The sequence below is a fragment of the Solanum stenotomum genome, chromosome 1, assembly GCF_019186545.1.
Source record: "Solanum stenotomum isolate F172 chromosome 1, ASM1918654v1, whole genome shotgun sequence".
NCBI classification, from domain to species: Eukaryota; Viridiplantae; Streptophyta; class Magnoliopsida; order Solanales; family Solanaceae; genus Solanum; species Solanum stenotomum.
Genome location: NC_064282.1, coordinates 2,018,048 through 2,041,646, shown reverse-complemented (window position 1 = coordinate 2,041,646; position 23,599 = coordinate 2,018,048). Strand labels below are relative to the sequence as shown.

Genomic DNA, 23,599 nt, shown 5'->3' with positions numbered 1-23,599 from the left:
CTGAATAAAAAAAATATCATATACCAATTAAAAATAATTATGTCAAAAGAAAGAACGAAATTTAAACTATATGTAATATATTTGTATATTATCTTTTCAATAGTACTAACAATACTAAATAATTATTATTTCTTGAAATCTAACAAATATTATAATCAAACTATATTATATCCAAAAAACTAACTATTAGAAAGAACAATTGCATACAGACAAAATATTGTTAAGAATTACAGAGATTTTTTTTAATCATACTTGCTTGATGAATGATAATACAAACATTAAAAAATATTAAGAAAGCATGTCTAAGTACATAAAAATAAAAATAAAGACTTGAGAATGACTTTGTATGTGAATCTTCATGAAAATAAATATGAAAATATAGACAAAATAGAAGAAATGAAAAAATAAGGACTTGAGAATGATTTATTAACTTCGTGTACTTTTTTTTTGTTACATGTTAGTTTCATTCACAAACCAAATACGAATTTATATAGACAAAATAGAGGAAATAAAAAATAAAAATTTGCAATGAAATATTTTTTACCTTCATGTACTTCTTTTTTGTTACAAACCAAACCAATATGATGAAAAGAGAAAGGATAATTGTGAATGTGAATCTTCATGAAACTAATATGAATTTATAGGCAAAATAAAGGAATACCATAAGACATCATAAACTTACAAATTTAAGTTTGGAGGTTGGACATAAAAATTATGAGAGTTATCAATATTATTAAAAGTAAAAATTAAAGAGGGGCAAGCCATGGGAATAACTCCTTGTGAATAAATTAAAAAATAAAGATAAAAATACTTAAAATGTAAAAAAAAATTATTATCATTTCATGATTTGAAGTGAGATAAAAAAATAGAAAAAAGGAATGTGGAGAGTTTTTTGTTGTAAATGTTCCTACATTAATAAGATATTTATTTGTATAAATTAAGTAATATATTTTTACAATACAATAATTAATTTGAATTAAAAAAAAGTCAAAAAAGATAAACTATGTTTCTCCTTTTATTACAAGTGAGACAAATAAATAAAAAAAGAATATGAAGAGTTTTTGTTATAAATGTTCCTCCATCAATAAAATATTTATTTATAATAAATTTAAGTAATTTATTTTTATAATATAATAAAAAAAAATTAAAAAAGCCAAAAAAAAAAAGAAAAAGGCTAAATGCAAATGGAGGCCATAGAGAGGTGTCACATCACCTTGTCTATGGTCCTCCTTTATATATATATATATATATAGATGGCCAAAGTCATCTCCGGCCCTTCAAAGTTGTCCTCATTATTCATTTAGACACCTCAACTACACCTAGTACCTATTGAACACCTCTACCACCCAGATTTGAACCGTCTAAGCATTTTTTGCCTACATGGCAAATCGTTTGTGATTCACACAAATGGGGAGCGTGAATTGTTTTTTCTCCCATTTTTTACCCTGCATTTAAGACATCCAACGTTAAAATTTTAACTTGGATATAAAATCCCCAATTTTTCTTCCCCCAAATCCATTTTAGAACCCTAAATCCCCAATTCTCTCTTATTTCTCTAAATATCCAACGTTTCTCTTTTCTAAATCAAGCCATTTTCTTTTATCAAATGTCGCAAAGTTCAGTGAATATTAAGGAAGTCAATGTATGTAAGTGTGGTTATTATTGTCGACTGAAAACTTCGAGGACTCCATTAAACCCAGGTCATCTATTTTTTGGATGCAAAGCATCAAAGGTTTAATTATTCGAACAAAAACTACTGTTATTATATTATTTGAAAAATCAACATGTTTGTATATTTATTACTATTATGTGTTTTGTAGGAAAATTGTGGATGTGGCTATTTTAGATGGATTGATCTGTCACTTGAAAATGCTGATGAATCATCCTTAATGAATAGATTCATAGATGGTCAAAATCTGATTGATCAACTAAAGAGAAAAGTGAAAGAGCTTGAAGAAGAAAGGGATTCTTTGAAATTTCATCAATTGAATGAAAATGAAGAGAAGATAATGGTATTGAACAAGAAGCTCAAGGAAATTAAACTCCAAAGGGATTGAGAAAATGTCAAATTTAACCGAGTTATGATTGTTTTTCTTTGTTTGCTAACTATAAAATGGTTCTTTAATATTGTGTAGTTCATAGTAGTTCAAGATTGTAGTACTTAATTGTTTAGTTTTGCAGTAGTTAGGAGGCTATTCTAGATCAATTAGTGTTGTACATAATTGTTTAATTTTGCAGTAATTAGGAGGCTATTCTAGATCAATTAATGTTTTACTTAATTGGTCTGTTAAGTTCATATTTTGTATCAAATTGAAAGTTTGAATGTGAATTGATCAGTGTCGAATTGATCAGTGTCTCTTTTGTAACTTCTAGTGTGAATTGATTAATGTCTCTTTTGTAACTTGCCTTTGTTTTCTAACTGACCCTGTGCTCTGAAATTAGTTCTGGGATCGACTACTTTTATTGACAAAAACACAAATGCATTGAGAGGTAGTGTAGTTGTTGTTCAAAAACTGAGCTACTAACGCAAATGCATGGCTGGAAAATACATAACACAAAGTCAAGGTTGAAAAATACATAACACAAATACATTGAAAGATAATCAAAAACCATTGTCTTACATGGTTCAAAAATACATAGTCTTGCTAACACAAAGGCATGGTTCAAAATTACATTTCACGAGTGTTCAAAATAAACTAAAGAGTAGCTTGTTGAAGACCATTTTAACATGGGCCAAAATCATAACAACTTTCCAAATTAACTACTTCCAGTTTTTCTTGTTTGCTTTCATTTGTTGCAACTGTGAAGTGTCGACTGCATCTTTTCCTTTCCATTTTAGGCTACGAGGTTTAAAGCTAATGTCTATATTGGTTGGTGAAGCACTCTTCAATTTTGTTGGCCCATGTAAAATCTTCTCACGTTATGTACCAGGCTGTAATATAATAAAGAAAGTATAAGATAAGGTAAGGTAAGATCATAATATGGCTATCAGAATATACACCAAAACATAGTAAACATATTAAGTGAACATACATTAAATACTTGAGCTCCAATTGTAGGATCAAAGTAAACACCAAAACCAGTTGCAGACCTTCTATTTCCTCCAGTAGCAGCAACAAATGAGGCAGAACTGTATGGTCTCTTGTGACCTGGTAAAGGTGGCAGTTGACTAGAAGAACTATCTTTTTCAGTAACAAATGGGGTCCCTCTTGCATTAGCTTTTTTTCTTCCCAATCCTCTTCCAGTCCCAACTTGAACCCTATTTTGAGAAGGTCTTGGCACAGATGTTGTGTCAGCACAAACAAAACTTGGTTAACTTTATTGTGTAATTGCATATGTGGTTCTGAAAGTAAAATGTGATGGACCTCCCATTGTAGACTATATAACATAAATACGGATATATGAATAACTTGTAGAACAATCAGAAAATGCAAATGAATTATTAAATCTAATCTTACTGATGTTTGTGTAGTTGCATATGTGGTTCTAAAAGTAGAATGTGATGGACCTCCCATTGTAGACTATATAGCATAAATAAGGATATATGAATAACTTGTAGAATAATCAGAAAATGCAAATGAATTATTAAATCTAATCTTACTGTTGTTTGAGTAGTTCTTGGCACAACAGTGGTATCAGCACAAACAGAACTTTGTTGAGAATAACTTTGTTGGATTGAATTTCCCTGACTTGTAGGTTGAGAAGTGCTCCCGCTCCCATACTATGTCACCACAAAATAAAATATATGATTATAATATATATAAACTTTAAGCACTTTACAAATGTGAATATGAAGTATTACTTACTCTTGCACACACAGCTTTGTTATGACCAGTTTTCTTGCATAAGGAACATGTTATCTTTACTCCTTTTCTTGAAAGTTTCCCCCATTTTTTTGGCTCATCCTTACTCTTCCTTCTCTTCTTGCCAGGTCTGCCTGACATTTTTCTTGATTTTGGAGGCTCTATTAATGGATTTGTAGTTTCAGGCTACATTATCATATTGGGAATAGGTTGGATGAAATGGCTGTAAGCCTTGAGAAATGTTTCTTTTTTATACCAGTGCTCTACATATTGATCAGGATCATGATTCAAGTAATAATAAGCACAAATAGCATAAGGGCAAGGAATACCTCTCAACATCCACAACCTACAGTCACAGTGCTTCTTTTCCAAGTCAACAACAAATGAATATTCCCCCTCACTAATCTCAAAACCATTCAACCAATTCCATTGAACATTACAGTTATTTAAATACTCCTTATTTCTTTCTAGTATTGCCGTTGCCACAGGTGTAATGTCTAATATCCACGTTTCAGCAAATTTGAACATGTCTATATGTCTGTTCATCATTTTATGCCTAATATCCTCTAACATGGTAATAATTGATTTACGTCTAGCAGCTAAGATCCAGGAATTTAAAGTCTTACACATGTTATTTTCTACAACATCACACTTAGAGTGAGTTTGGAAAAAAGCCCTAGATCAATTTCTGGGATCATAATGTAGCAAGTCCTCTGTTATTTCCTTCTTACCTAGCTTCGACATTGCATGAACTTCTTCTCCAAACTTGACTTCAAAGAAGGCCTTTGAGCATCTCCAAAACTGTTTCCTTATTTCTTTTCCTTTCCAGTTCACATGCCAGTTACTCCATATATGTCTAGCACACATTCTTTTCTCAACATTTGATAATAACTCTAACAAGACAGAAATAAGTCCCTAACAAAAAATATGTACAAAATAAGTAATTGAAGTAGTAAAGATCAAATTAAAACTAAAATATAAGAAATTGTGTTATTAATACCTTTTGCATATCTGACATTACAGTCAAACCTTCACTAGTTCTCAAGTTTAGATCATTAATTAAATATCTTATGAACCAGCTCCAACTATGTTTTGTTTCTGTATCCACAAATGCCCAGGCAATGGGATACATTTGATTGTTCCTATTCTTTCCAACAACAACTAATAGCTCACCCTTACAAGCTCCCTTGAGAAAACAACCATCAAATCCAATTATATTCCTACACCCCTCCAACCATCCTTGCTTAAATGCATGAAAACACACATAAAAATACATAAAAGGGTTCTTTCTTAGTTCAGTTTTCTTATTAATTTTTACCCAACAAGAGTTTCTAGGATTGGTTTGTTTGATTATATCTGCATAGTCACATAATCTGGCAAATTCCACATTCTAATTACCCATGTCTTCCTTCATAATCCTCTGTTTAGCCTTGTAACAAATAGTCTTACCAACATAAAAACCCGATGTCTTTCTAACCAAATCTTGAATTTTCCAAATTCTTATGTATGGTTGCGATACAATTCAGTCCTTAAACTTTCTAGCAATTAACTTTAAATTACACAACTTGTTCCTGTTTAATGGAATGCACTTATGAACAGGCTGATAGTTCTTCACAATGAAATTACCTGAGTCCATGTCAATGGAAACATATAACAACCACTTACAATTAGCATTTTTGCACTTCACCCTCACTCTATGTTTTTCATTAGGTCTTAACTTTATCTGCCTCCTGTACTCTACAACATAATCTGCCACTGCTTTCCTGAACTAATTTGCACCCTCAAAGACCATTCCAACTCAAATATTGAAACTTCACAATCTTCATCATACCTAACTTTTTTGCTTCTCCTTCTAGTAGGTATATCTACTCCCCTAACAGCATCCACATCTAGTTGTTCATCACTATCATCACTCCAACAGTCAGAGCTATCAATATAATCCTCATCTCCACCTAATTTTCCTGCATATTTGTTAGTTTTATTTTTCCTAATATCCTCAAAGCCTCTATCTATACCACCAGCCTCTCCAACTGGTATTTCTTCAAATTCAGTTGCCTTTTTTTCTCTGTTTTTTTGTTTTTTCTTTCTTCTCTAAAAGCTCTCAACTCCTCATCAATATCTAAACCATCTTCTGAAGGTATATCTAGATCTGAATCACTATGAAGGTATATCTAGATCTGAATCACTACTCAAGAAATCAGATTCACCTTCTCCACCTAAGTTATCATCCACACCCTTTCCACCTAGGTTATCATCCACATCCTCTTCACCAGTGCTAACACCAACACCCTCACCACCAAGGTTAACAACCTCACCTTTTCCACTTAGGTCAACAACCTCACTTTCTCCACCTAAGTTAACAGTCTCACCCTCTTCACCAAGGTCAACATCAACACCTTCACCACTAACATTAGTTAGATAGTCTCTAGGTCTCTTAGTGTCAAGTAAGGGTTCATCTAATACATGACATACAAATACTTCAAAAGTGTCCTCGTGTTTTAAGTCTTTAATTAGGTGTAGGAGATGTTGGTCAGTTATAATTAGGACCCATTTTTTATTCAATAAATCCTTCACATAAAAGCCTCCAACAGTTTCTTTAGTATAATACAATAGTTCCAAAATGAAAAAGTGGTCCTTAATAATATACCTGAGTGTAGACACACAGTTTCCAACATAAGTAGGGACAGATATCTCAGATAAGATTTCACCATGGTAAATCTTTGTAAATATAATCTCCTCCATGGTCAATTGTTAGCCCTACAAAATATCAAACAAACCCTAGCTTAAGAGAACGGAATATACTCATATAACCCATACAACAATTAAGAAACAAAGCTTTAAAGCATAATTTTTGGGTAATAGTAAAAAAGGGACATAATATTCGCAAAAATCACAAACCCTATATTTTTACAAAACCCTAGCCTTTTGGAATTCATTTAACAAAACATGTAAAAATCATTAACAATCCTAACTTACACAAGGAAATCTTCAAGATCGTAACACGAACAAGACGAATTCAACTTCAATCTGGAGGAAATCGCGAAGATGGAGAGCTTCGATTTGGAAGAAATCGCGAAGAGAGAGAGAGAAGTGTTCTATCAAAGTTAACAATTTAAGAATCTTCCCCAATTAAGACATATACAAATACACGTCGGATACACGTGGTAGTTGTTAAATGGTCATTCTATACACGTCGGATATACGCGGGGAGCTTAAATACACGTGCCACACAGTTTATGAAAAGTGATAAAAAAATGCTTAGACGGTTCAAATCTGGGGTGGTAGAGGTGTTCAATAGATACTAAGTGTAGTTGAGGTGTCTAAATGAATAATGAGGACAACTTTGAGGGGCCGGAGATGACTTTGGCCTATATAGATTGTATATGAATAATTAAAAGAATAAAATGAGATTATTAAAAATAAAATGAGGGGGGGTATCAATGTCATCACACCATATTGTTTGTTACATAAAATGAGATTTTTCATTGTTATTTGATGAATTTATGATGCACTATGACAAAATTTAAGTAATAATTAAAATAAATTTTGTAATCAAACTATCAACACAATACACTATGCTCATTCTGTCCCTAATGACTTGTTCACTTTTGAATTGACACACCTATTAAAAAAACAAAAATTGACATAATGAATTTATCATTTTGCCCCTATTGGTTATGAAGTAGATGAATTAAAAATTTAAAAGTTTTAAGAAGTTCTACATTTTTCAAAATCATTAATTGAGAGTATGGTAGGTAAAAAAAATAGTCCTTTCTTGATTTGTCAAAATTGACAAGAAATTAGGAATAACTAAAAAATGAAAAGTGAACATGTAATTAAAGACAAAGGGAATAATAGGTAACAATCATGCAAACAAATTATAAAGGAGAATGGTAATGTAGACAAGAACAGATAGTTGAGGTATGAAATTTATGGAAAAAAATATTAACATAGGTGTATTTTTTACCATTAATTGGAATAGAAAAGAATAGAGAGAGTTGGAGAACAGGGATATTCATGTTTTTTCGGATCGATTTTCAGTTGATATCAAAAGCAAACTTAACCAATTTAATCATATATAAAATCAAATCAACTGTTATACACATTTTTAGTGTTTTTGGTATGATTTAATTTGGCTCAAAATATTTTACTTTTAATTAATTAAAATATATTAGTTTAGTTCCTAAGACTAATTTGGTTAGTTTTTTTTTTTAAAATATGGGAAAATGGTCTGAAAAATATTTTAACTTTAACCGAAATTGTTGTTACGATACCAAACTTTATGGAGGACATTTTACCCCTGCACTATTTAATAGTGTATTTTAAAGGTATATATGTGTCCACGTGGGCACATTACTATTTATAATGATGCTATATTTATGATGTCCACGTGGACATATATACATTTAAAATACACTATTAAATAGTGCAGGGGGTAAAGGGTCCTTTCCAAAGTTCGATATTGTTACAACAGTTTCGGTCAAAGTTCAAATATATTTCAAACTTTTTTCCCAAAAAAAATCAATAACACAAAGTATCTAAAAGAATTTGGGAAAAAGGTCTGAAAAATACTCCAACTTTGGCCGAATTTGCTGTTACGATACCAAACTTTATGGAGGACCTTTTACCCCTGCAATATTTAATAGTATATTTTAAAGGTATATATATGCCCATGTGGACACATTACTATTTATAATTATGCAATATTTATGATGTCCACGTGGGCATATATTTACCTTTAAAATACACTATTAAATAGTGCAGGGGGGTAACATGCCCTTTCCAAAGTTTGGTATCGTTACAATAATTTCGGTTAAAGTTCAAATATATTTCAGACTATTTTCGCAAAGAATATACACAAACGAATAGTTAGAGACGAGAATGCAATATTGTATGTATGTAAAAATTGATCGTTTAACTTTGTGTCTATGCAATATATGTGTAAATTGATCATTTAACTCCGTGCCTATGAAAATATATGTGTAAATTGATTGTTTAATATTCGTGCATTTATAATACCTCGCAAACTACACATAAAAGATAATTCGTATTAGGTAAAGGTTTTAAAACTTGAGACCTCCAACATGAAAGTTCCAAACTTAAACCATTGAGTCACCCCGAAGGATATAAATACACAGTTAAGTGTGAAACAAATGACAATTTTTTGAGGTGTTAACGTTATGAAATTGAGTAATGTATTATACTCCCTCTGTCCACTTTTTTTTGTTTTGATTTATTTTTAATATAAAACAAATTCAGCTTATTAAAATCAAATAGGAGTGGGGTGTTCGATACTTGATTTCGATAATTTGATAATTAAAATAATTTAATAATTACATATTAAAGAAAAATATATATGTTCATCTTTTATCTAATGTTTAATAACAAAAATCAAATAAAAATATTCGATCTTCACTTTTATGACATCTGAAATCACTCGTTAATGTTAGCAATACATATGATAAACAATTCATTAGAAGTGAACATTGATAAAGTGCTCTCGAACAAATGAAACTCTATATTTAAGGAGACTTGAACCCGAAACCTCTTGATTAAAGTTGAAGAAGTATTTGTCATTCCATCAAAATTCTTACTAATCAATCCAATACATTAATCAAAAGTTAATTCCTAAATTATGTTCAGTTTAATTAATTTAATTTTCGGTGATTTATGTTTACCATTCTTCTACCTATTTAAAGAGGTGTTGTACGGAGAAAGGAACAAAATAAAAAGAAGAAAAGGAAAGCTGGGGCCTGGGAGTGAGAGAATAGTAGACGGCACCATTTTCAGCCAAGTGCCAACGCCTTCTGTCACCTGCAAATCTCAGCTATTTTTCTTCATCAGTCTACTCTACCAGTTACTCCTCAGGTTTGTTCAAAATTGATTTCTTCAAATTGAAGCTTCATCCGCTACCTAACTCCTATCCGAACCAGATTCTCTTTCTGTAAAACCCCCTTTTTTTTTCTGCTCAAATTACTAACTATTTTTCTCCAAAATTTCATTTTCGCTTCAAAGTTTATTCATCGCTGCGTTTTACAAATAGTGAGTGTTTTTTCTTTTAATAAAAGTAAATTTGAATGATGGGTTGTGATGGGGTTTTGATCATGCATCCATTGGTACAGATGGGGATGTCCTGTGTTGACATTTTGTCATGCATGTGTGTTTTCAGTTACAAATTATTAGCGACATTGTGTTGATATTTTGTCTTTTTTGTCGAATTAAAGTGAAAATGGACTTAGCAACTGAAGGATGGCGGAACAATTTTGCTAACTCAATGGCGAAAAGGTCTCAGCCGTACAGCCCCAGAGGTAGATTCCCCTATTTTCCCCCTCCGGTTACCCATACTATCAATCATACACAAATGTGTAAGAGGGTCTTTCTATGTACTCACTCTGTGGCATTAAACAAGACCTAGTTTGTCTCGCACCTTTGTTAAAAGTTAAAATCAATCAGTCAATCAATCATGTATCAGCCCCATATTAGTTGGGTGGACCATATGAATGGTCCCTATTTAGGTCTATATTCAATTGATTATTCATTTTAATTTAGCCATTTTTACACTGGTCATCAACTCACCACAACCCTCTCATTTAGCTGGACCAAAGGCAAGATCTATGGGTATCTTACATAGATAGAGACTCCATTACAACAACATCAACATCATCATACCCAGTGAAGATAGAGACTGCATTAAGAGTAAATAATTTGACTTAATTTTTACGTTGAGTTTAGTGGAGAAATCAAGTAATACTCCTTCCATCCCATTTTATAACTTAATTTTGACATGACATGTTTAGTAGGAAAGAACTAGAAAAGAAGAATTGTTCGAATTGGAGTATTTGTTATGGGTTTGTGCTATGTTGCTCGAACTCTGCAAAAATGCTAACACACTTGTCTTGGATCCTCCAAAAATGCACTACTTCTAAAGGGAGTGACACATTTTTGGAGGATACAACGCACACCCAGTGACATTTTTAAAGAGTACAAGCAACATAGATTTTGTGCACCAAATACTGACTTGTCTTTTGGGAGCATAATGGAGGTTAAGTTATATTCTTCATTTGTTCAGATTGCATATTTTAAATTTGACTTTGCCTAGAGATTGAGTGAGGAGTTTGAACATTTGAATCATTTGTATTTGTTGAGCAAATGAGAGAAGTAGTTGTATGGAGAAGATAAAGTGGATATCCTGCAATGTTTTAAGTTCTCTTTACAAAGTGGATATTTATTTTTGCATGAGCTATAAGTGGTGGATCTTTAAATCGAAATGAAAGAGTAAGAAATGTTACTGTGCATTCCACTTAACTTTTATTAGTTACAAAGAACATTGAAATCATCCTTTTAAAGAGGTGGACTTCATATTGGCACGATGCTAAAAGGAATATAGTACAATGCAAAGAGTAGAATAGTTAGTCCCATTTGCGTGAAAAAATTGTAGCGAGTCATGCATTTGAATTCTGTTTATTCATGCATATCAACAACAACAACAAAGTCCGTGTAATCCCACAAGTGGGGTATGGGGAGGGTAGGATGTACGCAATCCTTACCCTCACCTTGTCATATATTCAATTGTCATCCTGTCTTCTACTCTCATGCCTTGTGATTAAACTTTTATACGTGGAACAGATTTGTTTTCCACGGGGATAAAAAAGATGAAATTTGATGAAAGTAAAAACCAGAGTAGCCCTACTGCTGCTGCCACTAGTTGGCGGGAAGAATGCGAACATGGAAAAGAAAAGGGGTCTTCAAGAGTTGCCAACCGCTCCGAAACTTTTGCAGTTCCTGACTTGCTCAAAGTGTTAGATTCCGGCAAATTTGGAAGTGTCACCAGAGATATTGAGGACCTTATTGTGCGGCGAATGAAGTTAGTGAACTCTTGTTATGCAAGTGACCATTCACTTCCCAACAAAGTCTTGGAATGGGAAAGGAACTGTGAATGGGCTTTCAAGGGAAATCAGCCTTCCCCCGCTGTGATTGACTTGGAGGATGGACAGGAAACTAACAACATTGCTTCGGGGCCAATAATATCTGCATGTTTACCTTCAGCTGAGCTTCTGGTTATTATTGATTCAGATGATGAAGACACTCAGAAGGAAACTATTTCTCTATCCCAGGGAATACACTCTCAGATAAACCCCATTTCTCCATTCCAGGGGATGCCCTTGAAGAATGCTGCTATTGATTTCCAAATTAAGGATTTTATGGTAAGTCATTCGAGAATGTTAAATCTTACCTGTTTGAGTTAATCTCACGATTTAATATAAATATGTGGCATCTCTAGGCTAAAAAAGGAATAGGAAGTTTGAAAATACCTATATGTGTGCATAAATATTATAGTGTTTAGATTATCTAGTGGATGATTGAGAAATAGACTCTCTCTAATGTATTGATTGACAAATCGATCATCTTACGTCCTGCATTTGATCCAATAAGAATCAAAATATGTCTGGAAAATCTGTGAGGTGTGTTTAATATAGGATTGTTGGGAACTTTGTTAGACACTCTTGACCGTCTGAGAGAGCATATTAAAGTTAAGCTGTCTTGAATTGTGTGTTGATGTTTCCTATCCCAATAAATTCAGTTGCTAATTACATTTGGTATTGAGTTTTAGTCCTACATTATGGAGGTCAACTGAGGGTAAAGGTGCAGAGCTGTGAAAGGTCATTTGCTAATTACTGCTATACTAGTCTGATGAACACCAGATCATTATGATTTCTTGGTGATGAATACTGAGTTTTTCCCTGTTCTCTGTGATCTTGAGCTCAGGAAATTATTTCTTAAGAACTATCACTCTTGGCCTGTACTCCTAGTAGCAGACTTGTTTTTTAATGAAAGGTAAAATATTATCTAATAAACAGTACCAAGGAGTTACCGGAGTTTTACAAAAGATGTTGGTGCAAATGGCGTGCTCCTTCTAAGCCTTCAAGGGGTCCATAAGTTCGAGGATATCACATATATCAGTTCATCTTTCCTTATACTCTAGCAATATAAATTCTGGGTACATTTTTATGTAACATGAGAAATGCAATCACAATCATTAACCCTTCAAACATCCTCCTATTCCATTCTACCCATATAGCCCACAATACACACAACAGAATATTATTCTATACTCGTCTAAATTTCTTTTTAGTTTCTCAGTCTTCTGTCCATTTCAGCTATAAAGCAGTTGCTCCACATTCCTAGGCATCACCCACTGCATTCCATAAAGATTAAAGAACATATTCCATACATGCCAGGTCAAATTGCAGTGAATGAAGGTGTGACTAACTGATTCAACAGCCTGTTCACACATAGCACATCCGTTACATACGTTAAGCTGTCTTCTTTGTAGATGATCTTGTGTTATACAAGAGTCTAAGCTGCAACCCACTCTAAACAAGTCACTTAAGGTGGAGCTAGCTTTTTCCAAATTAGATTCCAAGGCCAATTTCTGCGTCTAGGCTCATCTTGTTTCAATAACATCTAGTAAAAAGATCGGGCTGAAAATTTTCCTTTATTCCTCCTAACTATCTGATGACTTCTCCGCACAATTTTAGGGCGTGATTTATGTATTTTTTCTATTCCCACAACACAAGTGATCCTTAGTGCTCTTCTCCCCCCTGCACCCAATGCCTCCATTATTCCTAAGATAGCAAAGAGCGGGTGGAAGTTGAACTTCAAAGGGTTATCACCACAAAGCAATTGGTTGTTAACTCTTCCCCTTTCGCTTCTTCGCTCCTAGAACTGCAGAATACGCGGAGAATCTGCTTTAACTTGAGATCCTTCTCCCTTTTAGAAGGAGTCTAGGACACTTTAACATGTTCAGTCAATACTGCTCTTTTCTCCTCCAAACCCACTTCTCCTTCCTCTCAATAGTGATATTACAGATTCTTGAGGGCCAATCAAAAAAGAATGCAACACCATCTTGCTTTATATATTGTTGTTTATGATTGATCTGAGGTCCTTGTGTCATTTTTATCCAGTCATATTTCTTATGCTTTGCAAAACTTTCTGAATAATGCAGGGCAGGGATTATGGTGAAAGACAGATTTCGGTAGAAGCTGTAAGCCTTGCTGGCGAAGCTGAATTAATGAAAGATAAAGGTGTTTATGTCGGTGTAGAAGATGATGACGAGATTGATGACGGTGCCGAACAGCCTGATGAAGGTTTGACAGACATATGGAATGAGATGTCATTTGCTCTTGAATTCTCAAAGGTACATTTATTTGATATCGTATTCCGCTCCACAATCAAAACTTTGATAATTTTAACCAATATAGCCATGAAAAATTCTCTTCGTTGCTAGATTCTTGCCACTATATATGTGAGATTAAAGTGTGTTCTGGATAATTTCTAGCAATTTAGGACAGACTTGATAATTCTTTGTGCAGATAATTCTAGTTTATCAGCTTCTTTTGGGTGTTTCCATTGTTTATTATGTACCATTATTTTCCCTGCTAAGATTTTAAGCCTGAGCATGCAATTTTTATAGGCACATCACTTCATCAGAAAAGGCTATCAACATTCCAGTTGCTCCAACTTTCAAATGCATCCTTGATGTTTAGGACTGTAATCTGTATGCACTTCTGAAATCATATTAGAATATATTGCTTGCAGTGCCTTTCTGGTAGCATCTTTAAGAAACATTTGCTGTATCAGCATTTATCTATTTACCAAATCACCCTACAGTTGATTTTTTAAACCACACGTGGAGTTGTTTGTACATTTTATCACATCAAAACACACTTGCTGTTGCAATTTAAAGAGAGTATTTCTTCTAATGTTTAGAGTCAACCGTTTACCTTTCTGTTTATCTAAATTGATTCTTTCCTGCCAATCAGATATTTATATTGATATTAATATTTGAACTCTGTTGCATGTAAAATAGGATGTTGCTGCTGAACCTTCACCAGATGAGCATACAGTTGAAGAGGAGGACGAGTGTGATCATTCCTTCATCTTGAAAGATGATATTGGTTACGTGTGTCGTATATGTGGAGTCATTAAGAGAAGTATTGAAACCATCATAGAATTTCAGTATTCGAAGGTCTGGCTTTCAATCCTAGATCATCTTTTGCTCTGGATCTTGTTCTTTACGCCTTTTAGAAGCATGGAAAAAAATTAGTGCATTGATCATGATTATTCTGTGTTAACTGTTTGGTTGCTAAATCATCTGAACTGCTTTTGACTGATATTATGGTGTGTAACATCTGTCATTTGGTGTCACCTAGTTTGTTGTCGTCTTTGATTGTCCAAGGAGTGCACATTTTTTGGTATTTCATTCACTAGAAAATGGAACTTTTTATATTTTTAGAAAACTACAACATCAGAAGGAAATGAATGATGATTTTGTTACTAAAGTAGAAATTGTATGGCTTCTTTCACAAGTGATATGGGTGTTGAACAAGAGTTTTCTGGGAGGTGGTTAAGTTATCAAAAGCTTTGATTAGCTCATTGTTGTGACCCTGCCTTAACAACTCTTGAGGTAACATTTTGGGCAGGTTTAGTACAAATCATTGACTTAATTAGATGTCTTTTAGTCCAAGTATCTGGAATTTTTTTCAAGGGCATAATTTTGATTTTTTTAACAGGCTGCCAGGAGTACAAGAACATATCACTACGAAGGTCGGTCGGTAAAGGATATAGGGCCTACTGAACTCCTCCCTGATGGCATCATTCCATCTGATGGCATTGATATGACTGAAATTTGTGTTCATCCAAGACATAGGAAACAAATGAAATCTCACCAAGTTGAGGGATTTAATTTTCTTGTTAGCAACTTGTTGAGAGATAAAGGAGGCTGTATCATGGCTCACGCCCCTGGATCTGGCAAGACTTTCATGATAATCAGCTTCCTACAAAGCTTCATGGCTAATAATGATAGAGCTAGGCCTTTGGTTGTGTTACCTAGAGGAATCTTAGGTACATGGAAGAAAGAGTTCTTGAGGTGGCAGGTGGATGAAATTCCCCTCTATGACTTCTACTCAGTAAAAGCGGATAATAGATCTCAACAATTGGAAGTTCTGAAGCAATGGTCACAGGAAAGAAGTGTTCTGTTTCTAGGCTATAAGCAGTTCTCAACAATTGTGTGTGACAATGTTGGTAGTGCGACTGCAGCTGCTTGTCAGGAGATTCTGCTGAAGTGCCCGTCAATTCTCATTCTTGATGAAGGGCACACTCCGCGCAACCAAGACACTGATGTTTTGACTTCACTTGAGAAGGTCCAGACACGCCTGAAGGTGGTGCTTTCTGGCACATTATACCAAAATCATGTTAAAGAGGTCTTTAACATTCTGAACCTTGTGCGTCCAAAATTTCTCAAGCTGGAAACATCCAGAAGCATTAAAAGGACAATCCTAAGCAAAGTGGCAAGCTCAAATAGAAGGAACCTCCTGAAGAAAAGTAATGACAATGATTTTTATGAGCTGGTGGAGCATACACTATTAAAGGATGACAATTTCTCAAGGAAGAGTGCTGTTATACTAGGTCTGCGGAAAATGACCGAAAAAGTGCTTCATTATTACAAGGGAGATTTCCTCGAAGAACTTCCAGGATTGGTGGATTACACTGTCCTTCTAAAGCTCCATCCTAAGCAGAAAAGTGAAGTTACAGAGCTGAAAAAACTGGGAAGGAAGTTCAAAATCAGCTCTGAAGGAAGTGCACTGTATGTGCACCCACAATTGAAGAGCCTTTCAAGAAACTGTTCTGTTAAAGATAGAGTTGATGAAGAGAAGATTGATACTCTATTAGAGAATTTGGAATTGAGGGAAGGAGTGAAGGCAAAATTCTACCTGAATCTGCTGCAGCTGTGTGAAACAAAAGGTGAAAAAATGCTAGTGTTTAGCCAATACCTCCTGCCTTTGAAATTCTTGGAGAGGTTGACTGTTAAGACTAAGGGTTACAGTTTGGGGAAGGAATTATTTATGATCACCGGTGATACAGACGGGGACGTCAGGGAGTCCTCAATGGAGCGATTTAACACTTCACCGGATGCTCGTGTTTTCTTTGGTTCAATTAAGGCATGTGGTGAAGGAATATCACTTGTTGGTGCATCGCGAATTATCATATTGGATGTGCATCTCAACCCATCAGTAACCCGTCAAGCAATAGGACGTGCATTCCGACCAGGGCAGGAGAGGAAAGTATACACTTACAGATTGGTGGCCTCGGAGTCACCTGAGGAGGAAGATCATGCAACTTGTTTTAAAAAGGAGTCTATTGCAAAGTTATGGTTCGAGTGGAGTGAGAATTATGCTCAGCCCGATTTTGAGATGGAGACTGTCGATATCAACAACTGTGAAGATTTGTTCTTGGAATCATCACGTCTTAATGAAGATTTGGTGGCTCTGTACAAAAGGTCAGTGAGAGCTACTTCCTCCTAATGAAAACTTACTATGTTATTTTGACGTTTATTTCTGATTTCTTTCTTCATTTTCAGGTAGATAGTGATTGAAAAGTATCAAACAGCTCCTCAAGTGCAGATGTGGTCGTCTAACAAATGGTGGATCCATTATGCCATTGAAAGCTTTAGAGATCTGACAGGAAATGTTGTGTTATTAGTTGCAGACTGCATGCTAACTATCTGACAATTAGTTTTGTTCAAATTATGTCGAAGTTCAAACTGATTGTAAATATTTTTCCATTTCTAAAACTTCTTGCTTTGTTTAAATCTCTTCATTGCGCCTCCTCTTTAGCATTATTCTCTAAAATATGCTAGAGATAGAAATCTGAAATGAAATTAGTAGACCTTTCACCAAGGTTCCTTTGCTATTGCTCCCCTCTCTCATTATTTTTGCGCCTCGAAAGGGCTGGTTTGAATCATGTGGTTTATTAAGCTTGATCAATAGAGAGAGATCTATCACCATGAAGTCTTATCCTAACCCTCTTGGTAAACAGTGGAAACACAACTTTTACAGACTACAGATTTTAACAACTTATACCCAACCAATAATTTGATATATTACAACAGTGATCAATGAGACTGTTACTGTAGGCTTCAAACTAAGCATCCAATGGAAGATGAATGTTGATGTACTCAAAACTTGCAGTTTAATTCTACAACACATACATAAAATCATGTAGCAGATGGTAGGAGCCAAAATGGTTGCTGCCTATTCCCAGAATCTAAGCAGTTGAATTCTGCTGTTTCAGGGACCATAGTAGTAGGTGCTGTACTATACATGTCATCTGCCCTTAATGGTACATAACTAACGTGAGACTCGATGGACATAGGTAGGTTGCTTCCTTCACCTTGCTGCAGCCCCAATGTAAGTGAAACTCCATTGGGTAGTACATTTCCACTTCCAAAACTACCAAATTCTGAGAATCTATCGTTGCTTTGAACAAATGCGTCCTGAAAAAGGGTGCAATTATCCATAGCAGGCAGGGGTTCGCCTGTTTGATTTTCCATTCCAGATTGACTTTGAGTTTCTGCATTACTTGCTCCCTCCATTTCTACATCAGCTTCATGGTTAGATTTTGACTCCAGGATTTGGCCACTATTGTACTGCTCAAATTCTGAAGCTGCATTCTGGTGCAATTCTCCTCTTTCTTCAACTTTTGAGTCTTTTGTTGCAAGTCTGGGGGTAACATCCGATGAAGAATTTGAGTCTATTTTAGCATCACCAGCCTCTTCTTTGTACATTTCCTCAACCATGGGTTTCCAAAGACGCACCCGTGCATTTATGAACCAATTTGATACCTGAAACATGACACCCATTCATCAATGAAATATTGACCCACGACCAAATGTCCATTAACACAAATGAACCAAATGCATATGATTTTTGTGATTGGCAAATGCCTGCTATTTTTGAACCAAATGAACTTTTCTTTAAGAAACTATTGACTTTGTTCAGTGCACAAAAGTCAAATTTAAGAACTTTGTGTTACTGTACTGATGCAGGAAGGAGCCCTCTGCCACATGATTCAGTTGACTTAAAATTTTAGAACTCATCTTCAGTAAATTTCCCGTCTGTTAAAACCAATCATTCTTAAGAAACGAATGAACATCTAAAGATTTTATACAAACTCAGCATTTTACGGTGCTCATGGTAAGAAAAGTGAAGTTTCAACATGTGTATACACTCTTTGCATGAACAAAAAATTTGGCTCCAGTTTCCAGACCATCCTTTAAGTTAATCCGATGTATGGAATAATCCATGTGCCTGAGTTCTGTAGGTTCAAAATAGGATAAATGTACTCACTAAAGTAAGACTAATGGAAAATGTTCCAGATACAAAAATACACATGCTGAAGAAAATATGTCAGAAAGACCTTATACCTGACTTCTCGTTAAGCCAGTTTGCCTTGCTAGCATAATTTTGTCAGAATCTTTCGGGTAGCTGGAAAAGAGAAACAATTACAAATTAGACGGCCAAAGTTCTTTTAAGGGGATAAATTGGATGACTGAAGTCTCCTAACAATACAAATTCAAGAAAAAGCTTAATAACGTGTGCTAGATGCTGTCTAAATTATCAACTTACGGATGAAGAAAGTGCTCAAAGAGCCAAGCACGCAAAACTGAAACAGAGCTTTCAGGCAATCCCCTCTGAGGCCTCCAGGCATGTTGTTGCATCATACCAAGCTGCTGCAGGGCTCTCTGCTGTCTAATATGCTGATCCACAAAACGCAGGCGTGATATTCCAATCGCTTTGCTGTTTTCTGAAGCATCTTGCTCTCCAAGACTTCTTCGTGATGCTCGAATCTGATCGCAGATTGCATCACGCAAGCAACGGAAGTGTCGGGAAATTGTCTGGAGTGCAAGAGCTGTGTATGGTTTAGCTGCTCCTTCTCCAGCTACCACATCAAATGATGAAACCACTATTTGCATCTGATGATAATATTGTCTGTACCTTCTATCAATCTGTGACAATACACCATACTTCAACTTCCACTTTATGCAAATTACAGATGGCAACAACAATAACATACCAGTGTAATCCCACAAGTGGGATCTGGGGAGAGTAGGATGTACACAGACCTTATCCCTACCTTTGTGGGGTAGAGAGGTTTGTTTTTGATGGACCCTTGGCTCAAAATATAAATGCAATATCATGATAAAAAGAAAAAATTGACAGCAAAATAGCAAGATAAACCGAACAAATAAAACAACAGGTAATAGCGAAAATTAGGAGAAAAGCATACTACGCCTATACTACCTAATACTACAACGCTTGGCTACCTATACCCTTCTATCCTTACCCGACCTCTAAATTTTCCTATCTAAGGTCATGTCTTCAATATGCAAATCTCAGAACTCTCTTTTATTCTTGACGTTTGCCCCTAAATTACAAATCTAGACACGTACTAGAGCAATTGAAGGAAGAATATACATTCAGGAATAATACCTGCTACAAAGGTATAAACTGCAGCCTAATTGTGAAATCTCAGTACCATCAGTGCATTCATAAACTTAACTAGAAACTCTGACAGAAGTGGACAAGTAAAAAGAAGGATGCTAATATACTAGAAATTCCCTTCATTAACTGAACACAAATAACCTCTCTACCTCCTAAGGTAGAGGCAAGGTCTGCGCGTACACACTACCCTTACCAGACCCCGCTTGTGGGATTACATTGTATGTTATTGTAACTTAACATAAATAACCATTATCCTACACTAGGAATTGACTATTTTCCCAAGATAGATACAACACCATGGTATCACCCATGTTTCCATCATGTGCTCAAGAAACTGAACATTTTGCAGGCCTTTCCACAAATTTATGCCACTGAGATTAGCTACCAAGCTACACTTTTAGTGTCATTCTAGCAGCAGGGAGAAAAGAAAGGGAGGGGGGAAAGGAAAATAAATAACTGTAGCTGTTTTTGAATTAACAATTCCTTGGTGCAGATTTCTTCAACCATCATTGCCAACATCTCCAGGTAAATCTGAGGACCCAAGAGTACATCTTATATTATACTGCAGTTAGTCATGCCTTATAATCATTAACTTTACCATTTTAGAGAAGCCACCCATTGGAAATATAGTAATGATACTGTTATAAGTTATAACAGTTAACACTCTATTAGTATCCCTATGAAGAAAACTAAGTTATTGTATTTTCAAATTCATGAAAATATATGTAAGAACAGCTTTCTAAATGCTGTATGGAAGTCGAAGTTACTCGTCGAAGTTCCATCAGATAATATGCTTTATTCATGGTAATTTCCTGTGTCAGATAATAGTATATCTATTTCATCACAGTTAAAGGTCCTCTCAGACAAGTTAGTCAACGGAAAGATGAATGTGGACCATCGAAGAAGTTCTTAACCTACTGCAGCCACTACTTTGACTCCTTTTACGCAATTATCAATTGAAATAAGAAAATAAAATTTGTGATGAAGAGGATTAGAACCTCGAAAACCACCAAAATTGATACACAAAAAAATATTTTCCATGGGTCATACCTCATCCAGCATTGACAGAAGTTTGGTCAGTTTGTTCTGCACTTCTTGCTTCTCGGTAGGTGAAAGTTCACTTTGGTTGTTTTTGGACTCATGAGAATTTGAACCCCCATTTGCAGGAGTATCTGGTGATATATTTTTTGAGTCCACATCAGACTCTCTAGAATCCTTTGTCAACTCTTTCTTAGAATTTTGCTCCTTGATGGCCTTTCTGACACTAACAACCTCATCAAGCAAATATTGAGCTGCTTTCAAATACTTCGAGCTGGGAATGGTCCTTGCAATACTCGACGTACCATATGGAGAATTATACCCTTTCATAGCATCCAAGTCCCTTCCAGGATTATCCGGAGGAAAATAATCTGCATTTCTTTGTTCTTTTGGTTGGGAATTATCACCATCTCCAAAGGACATGTTAAAACCACCACCTTGGTTAGGATTCTGAGATTGGACATGTGAAATTCCAATTCCAGATGGCATATTGGAGCCAAGACTGAGGGATAATCCTTGACCCTGCACATTTTGTGCAACTTGAAAGACATTATCAGCTAGCATCTCATTTCTGCTATCTCTCCATGAAGAAAAATCCTGAATCCCCATCTGTGATCCTCCAAGATTTGACAATATTTCTTGTTGGGATGTGTTGGAAGACGTGGCTCCTATAGATGGGATATCGATGCAGCTGTGTTGTTGTTGGGAAGTACCCGTCAACATATCTGAATATGCCCCAGAAGAAGAATAGTTCATGAATACCATCATGTTTTCTGGAGCATTTGAAGCTTCTGAATAAGACTCAGGCAAAGATTGCCTAAAATATTGAAATGTCTGATCAGCATCTCTTTGATTGTTTGGACTAGGAATATAAGTCGCCATCTGTGGTACTTTTCTCAATAACCTTTTTACTTGGAGATGATTAACTATCGAGTTTCAAATACAAGGATGACTATCAAATTACAAACTCCTGCAAACAGAAAGTTAAAGATTTCATTGACATGAAAATGACGAGCACTATGTCACTAAACTATGTAGAAACATGAAATTAATTAGTTAACACATTGGTAGGGGTAAGCTCTGTGTATATTCTACCCTCCCCATACTCTACTTGTGATTATATTTTGGGTATCTTGTTGTTGTTTGTTGTATTGGTTGAACTCTTATCCATGTTTTACACGATTTGCCAATTTCAAACTCTAGGAAGATGATCCGAAAACATGATCAAAGACAACGACGAATGTCAAACATCAAAATCTGTTGCAACTGCTGCACATGTTTATTTATATATGCTTTACTTTTACATGCTCTTCAGTAAAATTAAAGCAATTTCCAAATCAAAATTCAAACCCAACTAACAACAACATAATAACGCAAATGGAGTCTGGGAAGGGTAGGATATACGATGACCTTACCCCTACCTTTAGAGAAATTAAAAATCAACTCAAACATTAATAATAACCAATAACATATTGAAACACCCATCTTTCCCAATTCTTATACCTTCCAAAACTCCAAGCCTAAGCAGACAACAAAACAAAATATCCATACCAAAAAGTTGAGAATCCATTAAACAAAAATAAACCCTGTAACAACATAATCTGTTCTGAAATCTGAACCCATTCAATAATAAAATTCAGCAGCAACCATTTCCCAATAATAGTCACTTTTTTTATATAAAAAAATATAATTGTGGGGAGAGGATTACAAGATAGTGAATCAAACTAATACCAATAAAATTGAAAATTCAGATATCAAAGAGCTAGTAAAATTTCCAAATAACAACAGTAACATGAAAGCAACAAATTGGGAATTACTAAATTACTACTACTATTATGTAGTACTATTTCTTTTCTTCTTTACTTGCCACTGACAAGAATCCATTTGTTTTGTGAACAAAGTCAAAATAGAGAAAATATTTAAGTATAAATACTAATCTTTTACCTGAAAACCTGCAATATTTATGTCTTCTCTGGGGAACAGAAAAGCTTCAATTGACCAAATTGAAAACAAAAAATCTGATCCCTATACTCAAATTATCATATTTTTTTCTAATTCTCAGGCATAACACAAATCAAAATGACCAAAAAATAAGAAACTTCAAAGACCCCAAAAAAAAAAATGAAAAGAAAAATTAAATCTTTAATACAAAGTAGTAGTACAAGAAATCATCACTCCTGTAGTACTCTTGTAACTTATCATATATTCTCTATCCATCATTTTATCTATATTTTCACACGTGAGAGTTTCACAGAACCATACAAAATATCACACGTGTACACATCTCTCTCTAAATTCACTTTTCTTTCTCTCTCTATATCTACATGAAAGCTCCAAATAATGTTCTTTATCAAGAAAAAAAAAAAAACCTTTCCTAGGAAAAATTATGAACTTTCACTTTCAATCTCTATCTTT

General features: G+C 34.7%; 2 protein-coding genes across 2 annotated transcripts; one reads left to right on the top strand and one right to left on the bottom strand.

The window, feature by feature from the left end:
* The first annotated feature begins 9,528 nt into the window (after positions 1 to 9,528).
* Positions 9,529 to 17,497, top strand: LOC125867358 (protein CHROMATIN REMODELING 35). The gene is made up of 7 exons (XM_049547830.1): positions 9,529 to 9,671; positions 10,028 to 10,111; positions 11,430 to 12,007; positions 13,810 to 14,001; positions 14,674 to 14,832; positions 15,377 to 17,142; positions 17,224 to 17,497. The coding sequence occupies exons 2-7, from the start codon at positions 10,033 to 10,035 to the stop codon at positions 17,225 to 17,227; spliced, it is 2,778 nt and encodes a 925-aa protein (XP_049403787.1). The 5' UTR covers positions 9,529 to 9,671; positions 10,028 to 10,032; the 3' UTR covers positions 17,228 to 17,497.
* A 298-nt stretch (positions 17,498 to 17,795) lies between these two features.
* Positions 17,796 to 23,599, bottom strand: LOC125873734 (BEL1-like homeodomain protein 7). Its single transcript, XM_049554602.1, has 5 exons — positions 23,129 to 23,599; positions 21,197 to 22,154; positions 19,271 to 19,650; positions 19,069 to 19,129; positions 17,796 to 18,486 (listed from the first exon to the last, which is right to left on the bottom strand). Exons 2-5 carry the CDS (start codon positions 22,064 to 22,066, stop codon positions 17,860 to 17,862), a joined length of 1,938 nt encoding a protein of 645 aa, XP_049410559.1. The 5' UTR covers positions 22,067 to 22,154; positions 23,129 to 23,599; the 3' UTR covers positions 17,796 to 17,859.

What these genes read in the sequence shown, in the direction of transcription:
- LOC125867358 (XM_049547830.1), top strand. Translation starts at nt 10,033, where the DNA reads ATGGACTTAGCAACTGAAGGATGGCGGAACAATTTTGCTAACTCAATG. An exon ending in TCAGCCGTACAGCCCCAGAG is followed by an intron (nt 10,112 to 11,429) that starts GTAGATTCCCCT and finishes TACGTGGAACAG; the next exon opens with ATTTGTTTTCCACGGGGATA. An exon ending in TTGCTCTTGAATTCTCAAAG is followed by an intron (nt 14,002 to 14,673) that starts GTACATTTATTT and finishes CATGTAAAATAG; the next exon opens with GATGTTGCTGCTGAACCTTC.
- LOC125873734 (XM_049554602.1), bottom strand. Translation starts at nt 22,066, where the DNA reads ATGGCGACTTATATTCCTAGTCCAAACAATCAAAGAGATGCTGATCAG. An exon ending in TTTGAGCACTTTCTTCATCC is followed by an intron (nt 19,130 to 19,270) that starts GTAAGTTGATAA and finishes TCTCTTTTCCAG; the next exon opens with CTACCCGAAAGATTCTGACA. An exon ending in CTGGCTTAACGAGAAGTCAG is followed by an intron (nt 18,487 to 19,068) that starts GTATAAGGTCTT and finishes GTCATGTTTCAG; the next exon opens with GTATCAAATTGGTTCATAAA.